The sequence below is a fragment of the Solanum tuberosum genome, unplaced genomic scaffold (assembly GCF_000226075.1).
Source record: "Solanum tuberosum cultivar DM 1-3 516 R44 unplaced genomic scaffold, SolTub_3.0 scf00243, whole genome shotgun sequence".
Classification (NCBI taxonomy): Eukaryota; Viridiplantae; Streptophyta; class Magnoliopsida; order Solanales; family Solanaceae; genus Solanum; species Solanum tuberosum.
This window is the reverse complement of record NW_006239166.1, coordinates 268,791-288,946: the sequence shown is the minus strand read 5'-3', so window position 1 is coordinate 288,946 and position 20,156 is coordinate 268,791. Positions and strand designations below refer to the sequence as shown.

Genomic DNA, 20,156 nt, shown 5'->3' with positions numbered 1-20,156 from the left:
GCATCCATCAATTTTGGAGGAACAACAAATAAACACCAAAAAAAATCCCAATCCTCAACCAATAATATTTCTAATATCTCATCTTTTCAACTAGAAAAAGGGAATTACAAGAAATCACAAATTCCAAAAACCAAGTCAAATTTTTACACATTTGTTAAAGAACATGATCAAGGAGAAAGTAAAAAATCTTCATCTTGTTTAGTTCATCAAAATAATATTATTGATCATGATCAAGATGGGATTTTTTCTGATTATATCAAGAAATTTCATAAGAGAAATCAAGATGATTTAAGTAATTCGAGTGCTCAAATTACAAATCATAAGGCTTCAAATTATATCAAGAAGTTTCATGAGAAAAATTGTTATGAGTCTCTGGCTACTACTGGATTACCTCTAATTAGATTGCCTCCTCCTCCTAAATCTCTAGTTAATAAGGCAACAACAGCAGCTTAATTATTATAAATTGATTAATATGTTCTTGTATGTATGTGATTTATATAATCAGTGTAATTTAACCTGATATAACATGTATAAGTTATCATTTATAAAGATTACCAAACAATATTATTAATTAATAGTGTTGTATGCAATTACTGATTTGATTGGATAAATATTTTCTAGACAATTAGTGCACATGAACAAATCTAATATTATTGTATAGGACTTAAGTTATATATATTGATAGTTTTTTATTACAGAATATTTTCGATTTAAATATACCTTATGTTCTACTTTCAGTCTAAAAATATCCCTTTTATATATTTTGGCAAAAATGGACATGTGACAAGATCAAAATCAAATGATCCATCTCCAATTTTGAATACTCGATTCCTTTAGAAACCACTAGTTTAACCCATCTCCGACCCATTTTCTCTGTTTTGAGTTCTTATCATGCCCTAATTAATAGATTATACCATTTTTCATATATAGACATTTTCTCTAGAGGTCTCAAAAGTAATTTGACGTATTTTCAGATGGATCTTCCACTATGGCTAGATTTATAACATTTCTCTAGGCCTCAAAAAGAACTTCGTCTTCAAAGTTCGAATTAAGTAGAAAACGTAGCAATATCCACTTGATATTGTCAACATCAAACAAAGGATTTATAGCAACATTAGTGTGACACCATTTCAACGAACACCTGTTCTACAAGGTTCAAATGTAATTAATATATTATAATGGACACATATTCATCGTATAGTATTCAAATCTGCTAGAGTTATATTGATTTAAATATATAATTATATTTTTATAGAAAGTCGTTGTAAGAGTATAGTGATTAATTAAAGTGTAAATAGTTGTTTGATAGTTAATTGACATTTTCGTAATTCAACTTTTTTAATTTATAGGTTTTCCAATTTTAAAATATGATGATGACGTGTTGATCACAAATTCACAATCAGTAATATCATAGCAAGTAAAAATGAAAAAACTTCAACATAATCTATTTCAAGATACACACAATTTCAAGAATATTTCAAAAAGAGTACATTTTTTAGTAGTATCATACCAAATAAATAAATAAATTTCCATACAAAATATGGAACATAAATCTACTTCAAGGTATACAATTTCAATAATATTTCAAAAAGTACAATTTTCTAGTAGTATCATAGCAAGTAATAAATTAGTTTCCATACAAAATATGGAACATAATCTATTCTAAGATACACTATTTTAAAGATACTTCAAAAAAGTACATTTTTTTTTTGTATAAATAGACCATCCTAGACATACATGATTGTACACAAAACATTACCATAAGAGAAGCGTGTCAGTCTAGAAGTCTTTGAATATCCGATAAAAATGGTGGCCACTAAGAGATCAATTTTTTTAATTGGATTGTTTTGTTTAGCTCTTCTAATTTTGATTTCAGGTACTGAAGCTATTGATCAAGCTGTTAATATAGGAAGATGTTCTGATTATCCAGATTGTAATGCAGCTTGTATTCAAGCATTTTTTAAGGGGGGTGGTTGTCTGATGGTTAAAGGGACAAACAGTTGTTTTTGTGAACCTAAACCTTAATTAATTAGTTAAAAATTACTGCCAATTATTGGCTTATGTTATTTGATTAGTAATCAATTTTTAAGATTTTGGATTATTCCAAAATTACTAATTTATTGAAGAAAACTCTTTATCTTCTATGAGTCCAATTTTAATTTATGTCATGTCAAATTCTCATCTTTTATTACTATTTGTTTTTCGGTTTCAGTTCTGTTTTGAACAGAACTAAAAACAAGAGCTTGATGTTGATGAGCTCTTCACCTATAATATCTCCTCAATATTTTTTTGTAACATAAGATATTACTAAAGTGTTAAAAAGGTAAATTTTGTCGTATATTTTCTAATTGTTGGATCTCATATAGTAAATAAAAAGTCGAAAAAGAATTACATTTTAGAATTAGAAAGGCTGGAAAATAGAAATGCCTATGATCAAAATTCAAACCAACATGAAAAATCACATAAAAAGTTCAAGAAATAACTTTGAATTAAAAATTAATTGTAGATATAATAAGGCATACATCGATTTAGTTAGCACGATTAAGCTACAGATAAAATAAACGCACTAAAGAATTTTAGAAATAAAGAAAAAAGAATATATATATATATATATATATATATATATATGATTCCCATTTCGTTCGGCTTTTCATATATCTGCATGGGAATCTTCATCAGATCAATCATGCAGTTAGGGCCAATCAAGCAGAGATCGATTGGCCTGCCAAAAATCTGACATTAGAAGACTGAGACCCACAACACCAAGAAAGTTGGACGACATAGGATCAAAAGTTCATGATGACTAAAGCGGAGGGAAAACCAATTTCAGAAGGGAAATCCGGATGAAAGGGAAAATTCCTATGATTCTTGGTTAGCTGACTAAGAGCGGATGGGGCAGGCAAGGAGAGCGGCATTGCTATAGGTTCAATTCATCAATGTTGGAATCTCAATCACAGATTGATGTTGTCCTCAAAATACCCCTTAGTTTTTACTCAGCTATATCCGTAGTATCAGGATTTCGACCACCCGATCGTTCTTATGGATCTCGATATGTTTGGCTAACTACGATGGAATAGAGCCATTCTAAATTGTTATGGGAGTAATGATTAATTGAAAGGTAAAATAATTATTCAATATTAAATTGAAATTTTGATAATTCAATTTTTCAATTTTTCAACTTTTAAACTTCCAACTTTTAAAATAATAAGATGCTGATTATTTTACTGTAACAACTAACAATCACAGTTGACTACTAATCAATGTAGATTAGAATAGCATCATAGCAAGTAATAAACAAATTAAATATGAAACAATCAATTTTAAGATACATAATTTCAAAGACATTTCTAGAATACATTTTTTTATATATAAATAGGCCTTCCTAGACATACATGATAATTGATATATAAAACATTATAGACGATCAGAAACGTATCAGTCTAGAAGTCTTTGAATATCCAACAAAAATGGCGACCACTAAGAGATCAGTTTTACTAATTGGATTGTTTTATTTGGCTCTTCTAATTTTGATTTCAGGTACTGAAGCTATTAAGAAAGCTATTAATTTAGGAAGATGTTCTGATTTTCCAGATTGTAATGCAGCTTGTATTGAGGCAAATTATAAAAGTGGTGGTTGTTTGTTTGTTGAAGGGGTTAATACTTGTTTATGTGCACCTAATTTTTAACTAATTAGTAAAAAATTACTGCCAATTATTGGCTTATTATGTTGTTTTATGAATAATGCTTTGTATTCAATTTGAAGGATTTTGGATATTCCAAGATTACTTCATATGATTTATTAAAGCAAACCCTTATCTAATTCTATGTGTCCAATTTTATATATGTCATGTCAAATTATTATCTTCTACTACTATTTGTTCTTTATTTCTTATTGGTGATCTAGAGTTTTTTAATAACCTAAAAATTAAAATGGGAGGTCTCGATAATTTTAGCTCAAATTCTGTATATGTGTCAAAGCATCTACTAAATAGGATGTGGTAGAATTTTGAACTTGAACTCATTAAGTTTAAATTTTGAATCCACTTCTACGTTTTGTGCTTATTACAAGATTATTATAACAAGAAAATTGGGCATGGAAGTTGGTGTATAATATGTTGATTGTCAAGAGGATGTAACTTTTTGGAGAATTCTGCTTCTGTTCTGGTAATCACCAATTTTACATTAATCTAGTCCAAACTTCAAGTGACTAAGTTCACGGGATACCTGTCAGCTCTAACCAGTGACAAGTACCAAGTGAACTCCGACATCAAGACTAGGACAGATGAGAAGAAAACACTTTATACTTGTTACTTCATGGCGTTCATAGTTTTCGCTGGACATTTTCCAGATATTATGTCATGTTACCAATTAAAAGTTGCCCAAAAATGGAGGGTAGAATAAGGCAAGGTTCAATGCTAATAAGAATGATAAAAGAATTGACTGAGTAGATCTCATTTAATGAAAAATATCATGTTACACTGTAGAATGATTACAAATATATTCAAAGAAGAAGTAAAAAATTCCTATTCTAAGCTATTGTGTGGATATCTTGTCTACAAAAGCTAAGGAAAGTTCGATACAATCGCGATGGAATGAAGAAAGAATTGAATCTTATAGTGATCATCTTCTCTACAACGACGGACTACCTGCACCTGGACAGAAAGACCCTATGAAGCTTTACTATTCCCTGGGATTGGCTTCGGGCCTTTTTTTCAAGCTCCCTAGCTTAGATTGAACGTTGAGTTCTCTTATTGTTGTTCAATCTTTAAGGCGTATTTCCATTGAGAACGGAATAGTGTTCGTGTCCAAAGGTGAATAAAGTCCTAGCTTCTAGACTTCCTTTCTCTACGATAGTCATCGGGATTCAGTGATTAGAAAGAAGACTTCTCCCAAGGCAACAAACCAGTTGATAAATCAGCAAAGTTTGACAAAACAAAGTCTCGAAGGCCGGTATCCCAAACTTCACAGAATTGTAATGGCCAATTTGGTGGCTCAATGGCCTCTGTCCCTAAACCAGGTGCTCTATCCCTTGATCCTTCATTTTGATTGTTCTGCCAATCAACGACATATGTAGCTACTCGTCTGAAAAATTTCGCCCTGAAAACATCCCACACTTGGTATTTGTAGTGGTTTATCACTGCAGTACTTTGTGGCAAATTCATGTACCTAAATCCTTTCCTCAAGTGGAAATGATGCACCACATTGAGGAGAGTGGTGTCCAAAGCATCGGGACGTATGATTGATTTGTGTCTCTCGGGGCTCTTAAGACGACAAGTGTATCCGACAGTGATACCCTGAGAGGGAGCTGAATTCAGACCAGACGGTCCAAAACTATGGCAAGTTGTTCTGATCTCCGCAATTCCTGGTGACGATGATGATACATTTGCCACAAGGGATCGAAGGGAATCCTGTTCCGCATAGCCTGTGCTTCTCAAATTTTGATGCCCTGGAGTAGAATACGGAAAGTAGAAATACTCATCCACATCCATAAACGATACCCAATTACATTCTTTCTTCGCTCTAAGAGCACAATGCGAAAAACCTGCTTCTTGAGTCTTGATCCACGGCCAAACATGTCGTGTGACATTGTAATTCTCTGTCTCAAGCTCTTCAATCACATCCTTTATATTGTCATCACTATTATTGTCATAAATAAACCACCTCTCAACTCCAAGCCAAGAATGATACGTAATCCATTCACGAAGCGCTGAACCTTGATTCCACACCATAGTACACACACAAAGATCATACTTCCCATTTTCAACATTCCCCCTTCCCTCAGATTTCAATTCAGTAATCTTAGCTACCGAAGGCAAAAGCACATGTTCATGAGCTTTAGCATGAATATGAGGCAACATACCAATAGTTATTCGTATCCCTCGAGCCTTCTCAGGATTCTTCCTAATACTGAATGGCAATTCACACCTCACAACCTCTTGAGCAGCAGTAATAGCCTTTGTCCTAAGTGCAAATCTTCCCTCTTTTTCGAAATTTCCCAAACCAAAATAACAACTAAACTGACTCGAATCGGATTCTCTATCAGGCCTCAAATTCAATCCCTTCACAAACACAACTACAGTATTACCATCCAAAGTAGCAGCATAAGCCACATTTTCCCAAGAATTAACTGTCTGATTACTCTCTTTCCACAGCCCATTTCCCCTAAACTTCCTCAAATTCACCACAGCTGAATAATTAACAGGAGGAAGTGGGCATCTAACAAGAACCCCAAATTCAGATTCACCATAAACATCTACTGAAAAAGATTTCTCCTTTACAACACCAACATCATCACCAGTACTATTTCTACCATAAACACACTCAAAGTTCGTATTTTTACTGAATAAATCATTTTTGTTCACCAACAACAAAACATGATCAGGAAACAAAACCCGACCCTCAATTTGTAAATGCAATAAGGAACTACTACCAAAATCTTGAAATGATTGTGAAGTAGACAAAAAATCAGAAGAAGACGACAGTAAAGACAATCTTGAAACAACTAAAACAGGTCGAAAAACAGAGGAACTAAAAGGAATCTGATAAGAAAGAAGGAAAAGAAAAATCAAAAAACTAAAACATAAAACAAAAGACCTTACAGAGAAGAAATAAACAAGAGTTGCTGTTGGAGAAGATGGTCTGAAAATCCTTTTCCTCTTACGACGTTGCTCTGAAGAATCCATTATTTTTTTGCAGATTTTTGGATCTGTAAGCAAAAGGGGTGTCAAAGATTGGTTCTTTTTGCAGATCTAATAAGGAAAAAATTGAATTTGAAGGAGTTTTGGTGTTCTGGTTCTTGGTTGTTTCACTTTTTTTTGATGTTTTTTGTGGGTGCCGACAGTGATTTTATTATTATCAAAGTTTTTTTGTGTAATATACTACTGAGAGTACGCGTTTGGAAGAAGAAGAAGAATATTTTACTACTATAGTATACTAAACTTTTTTATTGTTTACTATTGTTAAAGACAGTAGTACGAGAAAAGGAAAAAAGAGTAAAAATGGCTGCTTTGAAGCTGTTTATTTTGGATTTGAGCCACGGATGACATAGCGCGTGTGTGTGAACCATTGGGGGCGATATTCATATCGAAGTCCGATTAAATTTGGATTCGTATCCAAAAATCTCATATTGTGAGGTGAATTGCTCCTTAACAAAGAGGACTCGTACCTACGGGGACTCAAACCCAAATTGATTAAGGATGAAGAAGTATTTATCATTTCACCACGATCCTTGTTGCTGAAGAAAAACCTTATTTTCACTTTCTAATACTACAATAATGTGTGTAGTATTGTTAAATTTTTTAAGTCAAATGATTTTGCTTGTTGTCTCAATTTTTTTACTTTATCTATTAAATAGTTAAAATGTTAAATACTCAAATTCAAAATATATCTTAAAAATTAGAATAGAGAAGAAGGGAGTATTATATTTTTTCAATTTATGTTGTTTTATTACTTCTTCATTTTTGTATTCTATATGATTTTGGATACCCTCTTTTAACATCTCGATTGCTCAAATTCATGCTATAAAATCATTAAAAGGTGTAGCCCCTCCTCTTCAAAAGGACATGAGCAAAGTGAGAATTAGTCACCAATACGGTTGAGATTCCTTCACATGAAAGGAGAATATTTTTCATGAAAATTATTTTTCTAGAAAACATTTTCTTAGATATAAGTTGATTTCTACTTAATTTTTAGTGTTTAATAAGTAAGTAAAAAAACATTATCTCAAGAGCAATTTTTATGTAATCTAAGAAAACACTTTAAGTGTGGAAAAGGGTGGAAGTGGGGCCACGGTGATGACGGGATTAGAATAGTTAAGGAGTTGGGGTTGGAGGCATTGGAAAGGTGCGGAGAATACAATAAACATAGAATGTCACTTATAAAATTTATTTTTCTTATTTATATTTAAAAGGTCATATTCTTTATTTTTAAGTAACATGTTTCTCTATAGAAAATATTTTTCAAAACTTTTATCCAATAAAATATTAAAAAAATAAGAAAAGTATTTTCCTCCGTACCAAATACACTCTTAGTCAAAATTCTCGAGTTCAATCCCGAGAATGAAAAAAAATAAAACTAGTCCAAGAATTTGGTCACACGCGCAGCCAGCCAGCTGGGAACTTTCTGATGGTTTTTATTCAAAGCTTTATCGTTAATTAGCTTTAATTTTTCCTATTATTAATCGTACTTTGCCAATAATACAAGTAATATATTTAAGAGAACTATTAAATCACTCCACTTGGAATTTAATTTGTGGCTGCTTTCACTTCCAAAATCAACCAACCAATTGCTTCCAACTTACAAGCAATTTTTTAAATATTATTATTATTAATTTGTATACTATATAGTATATTCATTTTATTTCATTATTATTAAAATTAATATTCAGCCGGTGGAGAACAAAAGAACGTGAGTGAAAATGAACAAAAAAGCTAACGTTGCCAATTTAGACCAGCTATTTTCCTCTCAATCTTATCTATTCATAATTATAAATTATAATTATTTGGATTATATTTAAACCTTATCATATATTGCAAAAAGTGACAATCTTTTTTGACATTTAACTAACATTAGATGAGACGGATGATGGAACGAAGAATTAAACTTTATCGATATAAAACTAATGATAGTGACGATTTTATTATTTTTTGTTACCATTGATTTCTCTTTTCTAGTATCTCTCGTTTAATTTATTTTTCGGACATTTTCACTTTTTTATTTGTTAAAAAAATTGGATTGATATACGGTTATGTTAAAACTTGAAGCTATATCAATTGGTTTTTTTAATAGATGTTTAGTGTTTATTAGGTGTAACCTTTATCACTTTATTAGCATGTAATCAACTTATAATTTTCCTTCTTTTTTCTTTTTCTTTTTTGGAATTATTGGTACATGTCTATTCTTTCTTTTCTTCTTTCTACTTGAATTGATCAATTACTGGTTCAAATTCCGGTAAAGGGCGGAAAATATTAGGTAATTTTTTTTTTATTTGTTATAGTTTCGATAAATAGAGTTATCTAATATGATTGGTGGTAGAAAGTAAAAAGTATAATGTAATGCGCGGAAGGTAACTCAAATTTTTTTTTAAAAAAAAGGATCAATTATTCCATGATTTGGTGCATGTTTGCTGGCTTTGGAAGGCTAGCTACGCAACCCTCTACAAAAGTTTTAAAAAAAAATCAGCTTTTAAAAAAAAGAAGACATAAACATCAAGAAAATGATTTTTTTTAGAAAAAAGAAAGAAAAAAAACAGGTCCTTAAGTTTGGGATATGTTCAAAATGACTTTTTAAATATATGATTGAGCAATTTTAATTCTTTAAATTTGTCACGGTAATCATATGTTTGGTCTAAATGAAATAATTTAACCTTATCTGATTTAACAATATTTATTACAAGAAAAGATTTAACACATGAACTTATATTTGTAGTCGTAGTTTTTACGATTTCTGTGGTTTTTGCTTAATTTTTAGAGCCAGATGCAAATTTTGTAAAAAGAAATTATCTATTTTTGGTGTTTGGTGCAATTTTTGGATTGTACTTTTAAAGAATTGACAAGACTTTACGGTGTTTCTGATTTTTTGTTCTCTCCCATAACATAAAATATCCACATTTTTAAAAATATTGAAGCAAAACATAAGTGCTCATTTTTATAAATTTAGAAGACCAATGTATTTAAGGCATCATTTTAAACCTAGCCATAAACATAAGGAATCATATTTGTCATTTTATCTTCGTCATTACAAAAATTATTTTTATTTTGCTTTTAAAAAAATAAATTAATTGTTTTTCGTTGAATTGTGTGGTCCTATTAAATTTTTTTCATGAGACTTTAATTCCTTATTGACAGCCGCACAATTATTTATTATTATATATATATATATGTTTGACAGAGAAAATAAATAAATCATAGGAACATATAATGCAGTTTCCAAAAATCATAACGTGGAGATTCTTCCCATGTGAATTTGTGAGTAAATTGTGCCAAGGTCTTAGGAACAACTATTAATTGATTGATTTTAATCAACAGCTCAATGGTCAAAAAAATTAATTTAAAATCGAATCGGAATATTTAGTATTATTTCTTAATATAATTTTTCGACGAAGAGATAGTTCAAAGACTAATTCAATATTGTATATGGTTATGTCACTGCTTTTAAATACTCTTATGGCATAATATTTTGACTATAAAAGTATATATTTTTAAGAATAAATGAAAAGCTTAAAATTATTTAAATTTAATTTATTTATTATATTTTTTTAAAAATGTAAAAGTGGCTGTGTGCACCAGCTTTCATTGTAAACATCTTCTGGCACAAGCATGCCACTGTCTCCCCTTTTTAATGATTTATTATATTTATATTATTATTATTTCTATTATGTAATAAATAATTTAATAATCATAATAATAATAATAATAATAACAATATTCGTGATCTCAAAGCTCACTATTTGTTCACCCAATGCCACTAAATGCAGCTTCAGATATAAAATATTTTTTTCTAAATATAAAAAATGGTGTATTGTTTATAATAAAATATTTTGTAGTGGTAAAATTTTAATAGGAGTAATATCTATATTCATCAAAGAATAAAAATGATTTTATTTTGAGGATGAAAAGGAAAAGAGTTGACTTTTGCCTGAGAAATTTCAATAACAGCTAATGATTCCAATGTCCTTTTTCATTATTGGTGTTTGAATTTATGAGTGTTTAACGGTGAGATTTTCGCGATATTATTATGTAATAAATGATTTAATAATAATAATAATAATAATAATCGCGTGTCAGTCATTTGTTATCTCTAAGCTCACTATTTATCCACCCAATGCCACTAAATGCATCTTCAGATATAAATTACTTTTTTTCTAAATAAAAAAATGGTGTATGGTTTATAATAAATATTTTGTAGTAGTAAAATTTTAATAGGAGTAATATTTATATTCATCAAAGAGTAAAACTGATTTTATTTTGAGGATAAAAAGGAAAAGAGTTGACGTTTGCCAGAAAAATTTCAACAACAGCTAATGATTCCAATGAATCCTTTTTCATTATGGGTGTTTGAATTTATGAGTGTTTAACGGTGAGATTTTCGCGATATTTATATTAAATTATATAATTAATTCGAGAAAAAAACTCCAAATACTGCATTATTTTCAAACTAATCCTATTTCTTTTTTATGTATGGACTACTAATAATTCACAATTTGTGATAAAGTGTATACTTATCGTTTAATCTTAATCTCTGTTTTTTCTTTTAATAATAGAGAACTTTAAATTTTGAATCAGCCTCATATAATATCAAAATAGGTAAGGGGCCCCTTTAAATTTATAATGCAGTTTCCATGTTGATTCTTGGCTATAAGCCTATAACTAAGCATTAACTGTGAAAATTCCGTTAAATTTTGAATTTGTCTCTATTGTAGTGTTGCGACTTATTTAATTAAATTGTGAACTAATGACGGATTGGTTTGGATCTTCTCTCAATTAATTTAGTGGCAATCAAATACTCCCCCTTTCATGTTACTCGATCCATGTTGGTCTCTAACACATTTTTTAAAAATTATTTTAAATAATGATGTATTTTACTAAACTAATCTTATTAATTATACTTTGAAATTCTAAATTTGACTAGTACTATTTTATTTAGTTATTGGATACTAAGACCAATAGAGAAAAATGTAATTAAACTCTCAATTTGTTAAATAGAGAAGTAAAAAAAATAATCTAGTATTGATACAAAAAATCAAATAAAATGAAACAGAGTATATATATTAATCAAGTATTATTTAGTAATCAAGTGACATGAATATTTTATTTTATTTTAAAAAAAGGAAATTTTAAAATTTATAGTTTAAAATAGGTCATAGATATTTGTTTGGTTATACATCATTTCATTAAGGATAAAATTAATATTGTAACTAAATTATTAATAAATATTGAATATATCTTTTCTTTAGACGGACTAGAAAAATCAGTTATACAAATTGAGACAAAAGAAAACATGTAATAATATCTAGATAACTTATTGAGTTATTGTACTTCATTTGAAAAAGATGGCAAATATTTACATAGGCGAAGCTAGAATTTTAAGTTTATGAGTTCTGAATGTTGTAACGACGATTTCAAGTGTTAATCACTGAACTCTAAACATAATATTTGTACATATTTAATAACTTTTTAATACAAATACATTATTTAAATAAAAATTACTGAACTTGACCAAATTTATATCTGAACTTCTAGCTCCGCACTAGAATATTGATCATAGTATCACCTCATCATCTTAGTGTAGAACAAGGGTAATAGAATAAAAGTTTGGATATACCAACTTTGGTAAATAAGCATTGATTGCAAACCATAAATTTATGAGACCACTTTATTAGGAATGCCTTACTTTATACGTATGCTTAGAAATTAGCATTCATTTTCACATTTGGTCCACTTCACCAAAGTGGAATTCACAAAAACTGTGACAATTCGAAAATATTTCATCCGTCCAACAATAGTTGTTCACTATACTAAAAATAGTTATGTAATAATACTTGTCCAATTTAGAATATCAAGAGATAATTTATATTTTGCGTCTATTTTACCCTTGCTATTAAACACTATTTATTATCTAACACATTCATCAAAACATTAAATTTAATAAAGTCAAAGGATAATTTAGTAATATTATCTCTATTATTTATTGTTTCTTAAGGGGTATGCCAAGTCAACAGTGGACAACTATTGTTGGACGGTGGGAATAGAAAACAATTCTTTTTCCCATTAAATTTCACGATTGGCCATTTATCAATTGAACTTGTATCTATAAGAGCACATAACATAATTAACTTGAAGAATATTAATAACAACAATAACATATTCATCAAATTTTTTACTAAATTGAGTCTGGGAGGATAAAATGTACGCAGGTCTTACCATTACCTCGAAAAGGTAGAGAGATAGTTTTCGAAAGACCGTTCACTCAAGTACATCACTTGAAGAATATTATGACATAAAAATATAAATTTATGTCCCGAAAAAAGAAATTGTGACAACTCGAATGTTTGTGACCATGTTTGTATAAGCCTGCAGGTCCATCATTATAATCCAATTGGTAGAGAATGTCCAAATCATATTATTGGGCCACTCTTCATCTTAAGTTGGGCCATTATGTGTCAAATACAAGAGAGCTGATCGGATCACTCACTTCATTTGTTGCATAAATTCGTGACAAATAACACAAATCTCATTAGTTTAGAATCTAATTAGATGTCTTTATTTCAGTTTTCAAAATTATCTTTCGTATCACATTTACTTCACCAGATATATGTATTTGGACCACGCATATACATGCGGGTTAAATTAGGTGTAATTTATTTTAGATACATTATATTCAAGTGTGATTTACATATATATGAGATACACTAACTCTCTCATTCGCCTCTCTCCCTATGTATCTAGTATGATTTACATATATTTGGGATCCACTTTCCTCTCTCCCTATGTATCTGTATTTTTAGAATGTATCTAGTATCAAGATACATATCAAGTATCTTTAATACATGCATCAAACTTGAAAATCGTTACAAAATATTTAATTAGTAAGACAATATATAATTATTTTAAACTGTAGAATGAATTAGTATTTAAGATAGGAATATTTGTATAATTAAGTAGTTTTTCCTATATTGAGGGCTCACTGTATTTTTGGCAATTGGCATGTATATAATTAAGGCATGAATTTAACTATCAATCTTGATTTACACCAAAACAGATGAAAATATTGGAGAAACTCCATTTCCACTATCATCGATCTCATCTAGATTATATCATCCAACTTCACCTCTAGAAAAAATCCTCTCAATTCGTCAGTAGCTCTTGAACAATGCTATATAGAAAAAGACTAAATTGTATTAAGTTATTTTATGTCATATGGTTGATAACTTGACATACAATGTCAATGTTCCTAATTGTATTTTCGATAGATGTGAGATGGAAATTAAACAAGTTGGTTAACATTAGTTTTTTTAAATAACAAGTGTTTTTTTTTTTATTGTTGCAATTCAATATAGTCTTTGTTAGTGTGTTTAGATTATCCCTTATTGTGTGGTTGTTATTATTGTTTACTTATTAATTGCTTTGTTTTTGTTCATTGTCTTTTTCTCTTTTTTTCCAGACCTATTTTGATATGTAGTATTCGAGGCAAAGGTCTTCCAGAAACAACCTCTTTACTCCTCCACAAGTCTAGAGTATGATCTGTGAACGTTCTTCCCTCAATAGACCCTACTTGCGGAATTTCATTGGAGTTATTGTTATTGCAATTCTTTGTTTCTCTTTTCAAGTACAACTTACAAGCACGAGATATTTATATTAGATTAGACATTAGACAAATAGATGTATGAATAGAGTTGTCAATATGAATCGTCTCAGCTCAAACAGCTATCCTATATACTCAAGTATACTTGTCGACAACCAGGGAACAAAACAAGTCCTAGTGTGAATCAACAGAATTATTTTTCAAATCCTATAGTCGTCGATATCAATAGGAAAGGGCCCCAATTTGACTAATATTTGCACTTTCCTCCTTTGGAAGAATAGCATTTCACAGAACAATCATTGGATTATTAGAATCAGAAAGCAGAATAAATAAACATAAACAGGATTTAACAACATTCAGAGCTTCTGTACAGACCCCCCATTTCTTGCCCTCACTGGCCCTTAAACATAACCAAATGACCAGGTATAATTATTGAAAATTTGTCTTGGTCTCTGATAAATTCCTTGGACTTCTCTTCACAGCAAACAGCTTTGAACTTTTCAAGTACATGGTTTTCCCTGCCCAGATTCAGATGGGACAAAGACTATCCAAATATTTCAGCATTGAGACTAACTACGCAAAACCTGCTAAGAGAGAAGAAATTATCATTAGTTACTAACACAAACAAAAACCTTCAACCGGTGAGTATAATTGTAAAAGAACAACATATGATTGAGAGATTGTATTAGCTTCATGAATGTGTTCCAAGGAAATGTGTACACAAACACAACCTTTCTATGAGTAACATGAAGGACTATTTGATATATGGGCATCAATGCTTGAGTTTAAGACAAACACAAACAATTTTTTACTAATGAGGAAACTATTAGTGACTGTCAAATTACAGTGAAGAATCAGAAACTAATATAGCAAGAGTCATATAAACTATGGAGAACCAACTGACCACCAATTGTGCTCATGGGAAACAAAACACTATGACCTCTAGATGAGTACAGCCAGGTGTGAAGGATTAGGTTTCATCAAGTCCAAAAAATATGTTATAAATGAGAATTAAAAGATACAGAACACGACGTGAATGAAGAATCTACAAAAGTTGATGAGAGCACAAACCATTTATTCAAACTTGTAATATTATAGAAGACTTCCAAGTATTGCGATGATTAGAGACAACAGACAAGTATGTCTTCAATAATCAAACAATCATCATGTCAAGCTAAAGAAAACAATCACCTAAGGCTCAAGTTTGCTGCTGTATGCAATTTGTGAATGAAGTTCCGTTAAGCCTACTGACATGACAAAAACCTGCAGTTTCGCCATCTCGAGCTGTTCTCTCTTTTCTTCTACCGGAGAAAGAACGTAATGCTTCATTCTGATTGATACTAAACTGCTTTGCTGAAGATATATTCTTGTTCTGCTTGGCAGCATCCGTTTCTGGCTGACTATACACTACATCCTGGCTCCCAGTGGAGAAGGATATTCTTGATTGTGAATTTTGCCCTTCTGGACTTCTCCAAAACTTAGGACCCAAAAATTCTGCACGAGGGATCATGCCGCATGTACTTCCTGTAAAATCAGTATCTGAAATCCTCCCTGTTGTTATTGCCAAATCATATTGCATTTCATCAAGTAATCTCTCCAAACCATTTACACGTTTCTCTAAGGAATTCATTCCATGTCGTGAGCTGCCAATAAATCCCTGCAATGAAGAAGAAATAGGCTGAGCTCAGCATGTGTCTCTTGGCACAAATATACAACTCATTCCTCTTCAGGTTGTGACATCAACTAAATGGAGACCAAACATTAAATATGATGTTCGAAGCGGTGCTGAGGGAAGGAGAAGAGAAATGTACCTGCAGGAGGTCTAACAAACTGGACTGTTGATTTTCAATCTGAACAAGCTGTTTGCTGACAGAACAGAAATTCTCGTACTCTCTATGACTCAAGAGTGCATCTTCGTTGATGTTGTCATCAGGTACATCCATGTCCTCAAAGAGTGGAATAACCCGAGACCCAAACTGTGAATTACCATATCTGTGGAACTTCTGATCCGGTGGTCTGTTGAATAGAGTTGACTTTACTTCTGAGTTTGAACTGCTACAACTAACTGAATCCACTGAACCTTGAACTCTAAGATTTTGACTCTTCTGTTCTTCACAAGCTACCTCCAACAAAGAAGCCTGTGAAACAGTGTGCTTTGCTTTTGCATCAGGGGATTTTCTAAAATCCAGCTTACAGGAGCTCGTAACATTTGATTTTGTGCGGCGGAACCTAATAGAACTATTTTTCTGGGAGGTGATCGAGGAAGAACTACTGGATGCAAGTGACTTGGTTGAGCGGATTGCTTTCTTCGGCTGAGGGGTTTCCGTAGCTGTATCACTCGAACTTTTGGAAGGAGTTGGAGAACAGGCACCGCTAACACAATCTGGAGACACAAATTCATAGTTCTGTAAATATGGCACCTCATAGGATAATTTTAGTAGCAGAATGTAGGTGAATAAAGTAATGCATTTACAATAAGAGCTTAAAGATGAAAATAGGAAGAATCCATGGCATTCTCTAGTAGAAACATGGCATACAGTTATGTAACAGCTGACATTAAAATAGCAACAAGGACAGGAGACAAAGATGCAACACTTGAAAAGGGAAAATAGCCCGAAAGCTCGCTATAACCAAAGTTGGAACAAAGTAATTACGATGCAGATGTGGCTGAAATAGTTTAGTTACTAAAAGGACTATTTTTCAATCGATGAAACTGGAAGTATGGAAACTAAGGGTTAATTAAAGTCCAAGATTCCCTGGACCTGGACTCATCTGACAAGATAAGTTTCTAAGCATGTGTATAGCATGTGATGATCAATCAGAAAAAACAAGTGTTTTGTCTGGACTCTGGAGAACATAAAAACTTGAAAAAGAATTTTTAGGAAGAAAAGGAGTTCACAAATTTTAAAATTTAAAATTTGTGCGGGAGTGGACAGGTAAAATAGTAAAAAAGCTCGGTAACCATCTCCCTAATTGCAACCACACTGGCCAGAATATAACTCTCTCGTCATCAAAAAAAAACTCGCACCAGACCTACGACAATCTTCAGTAAGCTTCATTTTGAGCCAATATTTCCATTTTCGTAGTGTAGAGGAATTCAGATTCCACTTCAGTCAATCAACATTCAAGGGAACTTGTGTTAACATAATCTCTCTAACAAACTCGAAACTAAATCCAATTTGAATACTATTCAATGCTCTTTCTTAACATGACTAGCTATTTTTGAATCCTCTCATCTCCATGATTGCTTAGAAGGAAAGAAAATTATTGACAGAACATAGTAATAACATATGAAAACTAAGGAAATCCAAGAATTATTTAAACCCCAAGCCTTTCTACAAAGAAAAAAATAAATTATTTCAACAGAACAGATTAGCTTTTATTGGAAGTTACCTTTCTGTGGAAACTTGGATTGTAATTGAGGCAAAACATCATCTGAAGCACCTGGAACTTCCTTCCACCATTCTAACGCCCGATTCATTGTCTCTCTCACAACCTTCACCTATAGATTCAAAGCAGAGTATTGTATAAGCCAATTCTTCTTAATAAATTTATAAGATTTTAGATTAGAATAAGATCAGCAGTCTATTATTACTCCATTTCAAAAATAAATGACAAAAGGTAATGAAGTTCTCCTATCAATCATTTCTAAACTTTATGGTAAATAGATTTACTGTAGTTCATGTATTTTGTACCTTATCGAATCTTCTGCTATCCAATGACGTGATGCAGAACGCCTTCAACTCTGACAACAACTCTTTCTCGGAAACAGCCAACCGTCCCAATGTCTCCGCCGCAGCCTTCCGCACAGTCCAATCTTCACTACTCAACAACTCAGCTGTAATTGGAACCAAGCTATTCAATACATTCTTATTGGAAGCACCACCAACACTAACAATACTACTAATGAGCGACAGCAACGCCGGTTTGGCTTTAAAGGAATCATTCTTCACCAATTTCATGAGCTTCGACAACATTTTCTTCAGCTCCGCCGGCTCAGGATCAGGTGATGCTTCAATTGCCGCAGCAAGGCAAAGCGAAGCTCCGATCTGCGAATTATTATCCTGCTCGTGCATAATAGCGTCGATTAACGGCTTCAAAATAGACGAAAACGGCGGTTGAGTAATTTCCGACGCAATGGAGGAAACAGCTTCTACACAAGCAGAGCGAACAGCTGAGTCAGGGTCACGAAGTCGCCGGAGTACAGTAGAAAGCATTTTCGTTAGATGCGGTGATAAAGCATCTCCGTGAGAAGCTGAGAGAACTCCGATAAGCCGAACACATTGCCGACGCACCGGCGATTTATCGGAAGAGTCCGTACTCGAAATACAAGTCAAAAATGCACCAAAACCTTCACTGTTAAGACTCCTAGCTATAGACTCCAGCTCATTCGTAGCAACGGTGAGAGTATCACGGTCAGATAATCTATTGAGACAAGTATTCACTCTGTTTTTCAGATCACTAGGTTGTCTCTGTAGCGCCATTGATGGCAAAATGGAAAATACTCCGTCGGCAGAAAGGTAACAGTGAGGCCGGAAACGGAAGTGTAGATCGCCGGAGTAAGGTTGAAGTTACCGCCGGCGACGGTTACAGTGGCGGTGGTGAAATGAGAGGGAAAAAAGGAAAGTGAAGTGTGAATGTGGCAGTCAATGGAGCTGGTTTTATATGTTACAGAAGGAACGTGGGAAGGAGTAGTGCGATAAGTTAGGCAGGGAATTTATTGTCTGCACGATGGCTCAGCTGGTTACAGTGGAACTTCTTGTAAATATAATTATTATTATTCCCTGATAATAATAATTAAATTTCATTAATAAATATAATACAAAAATATTTCATATACACATAATGTTATTATTATATGTCTACTTTTTTAACAAGAATTATTAATTGAACAATATTAATTAATTTTAATTGTCAAATGTAAGGTTGTGGTCTAAAATATAATGTAATATTTAATTGAAAAATCATCTTGATCGGATCAAAGCAAACAATAATATTGAATCAAGCGGTTGTTTACCTTGAAATAATTCATATATAGCTACCAACTTTACCATAATAAAGGGAGATTAATTCCTTACTACAAACATTCGACATTTACTATAGTGAAGTCCTTCACTTATTTTTCTCATCTTATTTATTTTATTCATCATATTTTTAGCTTTGTCCTATTAAAAAAACGATGCTATTGGAATTGGCTAGAAACAAGGGAGAGAGGAGCGCATTAAGATATGCTCCGATTATAGTTATAGGTCTATTTTTTTAACGAGAACTATTAATTGGGTAATATTAGTCAAATTTTTTTTTATCAAAATGTGAAATTATGGGTGAAATTAATGTAATACTTAATTCAATTATTGTTATTATTATTACTATTATTTTAGGTCTATTTTTTAACAAGAATTATTAATTGAACAATATTGATCAATTACTTATTTTTTCAAAATGTGAAATTGTGGTGGGAATTATAGTAATATCAACTCCAAATTGTTGTTATGATTAATATATAGGTACCTACTAAATCTTTTTTTAAATATCACAAGATTGTCCTATTACATCACTAGATACATTCATCTGACTTATTATATTCTTCTCCACTGCAAGAAGATTACTCCCTACCAACTTTGGTGTACTTTCAAAAGGCTCATTTTATTGCGAAGTATAAGGTATAATAATTTCGAAATAATATATAGAGTTATTTTATTTCATGTTTGATCAGAGGTATTACTTCTTTCGTTCCATTTTATATGAGGTAGTTTGACTCGGATTGAAGTTTAAGAAAGAAAAGACTTTTAAAACTTATGGTTCAAAATGAAAGATAGAAATTTGTGTGGCTGTAAATCATTTTATTAAGGGTA

General features: G+C 31.5%; 2 protein-coding genes across 3 annotated transcripts; both read right to left on the bottom strand.

Annotated features, from left to right (window-relative positions):
- Positions 1 to 4,425: 4,425 nt before the first annotated feature.
- Positions 4,426 to 6,887, bottom strand: LOC102585641 (UPF0392 protein RCOM_0530710). The gene has a single exon (XM_006357160.2). It carries the CDS (start codon positions 6,681 to 6,683, stop codon positions 4,872 to 4,874), a length of 1,812 nt encoding a protein of 603 aa, XP_006357222.1. The 5' UTR covers positions 6,684 to 6,887; the 3' UTR covers positions 4,426 to 4,871.
- A 7,561-nt stretch (positions 6,888 to 14,448) lies between these two features.
- Positions 14,449 to 18,954, bottom strand: LOC102585302 (microtubule-associated protein TORTIFOLIA1-like). Of its 2 annotated transcripts, none has more exons than XM_015313341.1 (5): positions 17,997 to 18,954; positions 17,695 to 17,803; positions 16,113 to 16,684; positions 15,493 to 15,958; positions 14,449 to 14,888 (listed from the first exon to the last, which is right to left on the bottom strand). In XM_015313341.1, exons 1-4 carry the CDS (start codon positions 18,783 to 18,785, stop codon positions 15,500 to 15,502), a joined length of 1,929 nt encoding a protein of 642 aa, XP_015168827.1. In that variant the 5' UTR covers positions 18,786 to 18,954; the 3' UTR covers positions 14,449 to 14,888; positions 15,493 to 15,499. The 2 variants fall into 2 exon arrangements, with proteins under 2 accessions (XP_015168827.1, XP_006357221.1); XM_006357159.2 differs by having other exon boundaries at positions 14,449 to 14,885.
- Between the last annotated feature and the right edge of the window lie 1,202 nt (positions 18,955 to 20,156).

Bases quoted from the DNA above. Each gene is read 5' to 3' on its own strand.
- LOC102585641 (XM_006357160.2), bottom strand. From the start codon at position 6,683: ATGGATTCTTCAGAGCAACGTCGTAAGAGGAAAAGGATTTTCAGACCA.
- LOC102585302 (XM_015313341.1), bottom strand. From the start codon at position 18,785: ATGGCGCTACAGAGACAACCTAGTGATCTGAAAAACAGAGTGAATACT. The intron at 17,804-17,996 runs GTACAAAATACA...TTGAATCTATAG, and splicing joins ATAGCAGAAGATTCGATAAG to GTGAAGGTTGTGAGAGAGAC. The intron at 15,959-16,112 runs GTACATTTCTCT...TCTTCATTGCAG, and splicing joins GTTTGTTAGACCTCCTGCAG to GGATTTATTGGCAGCTCACG.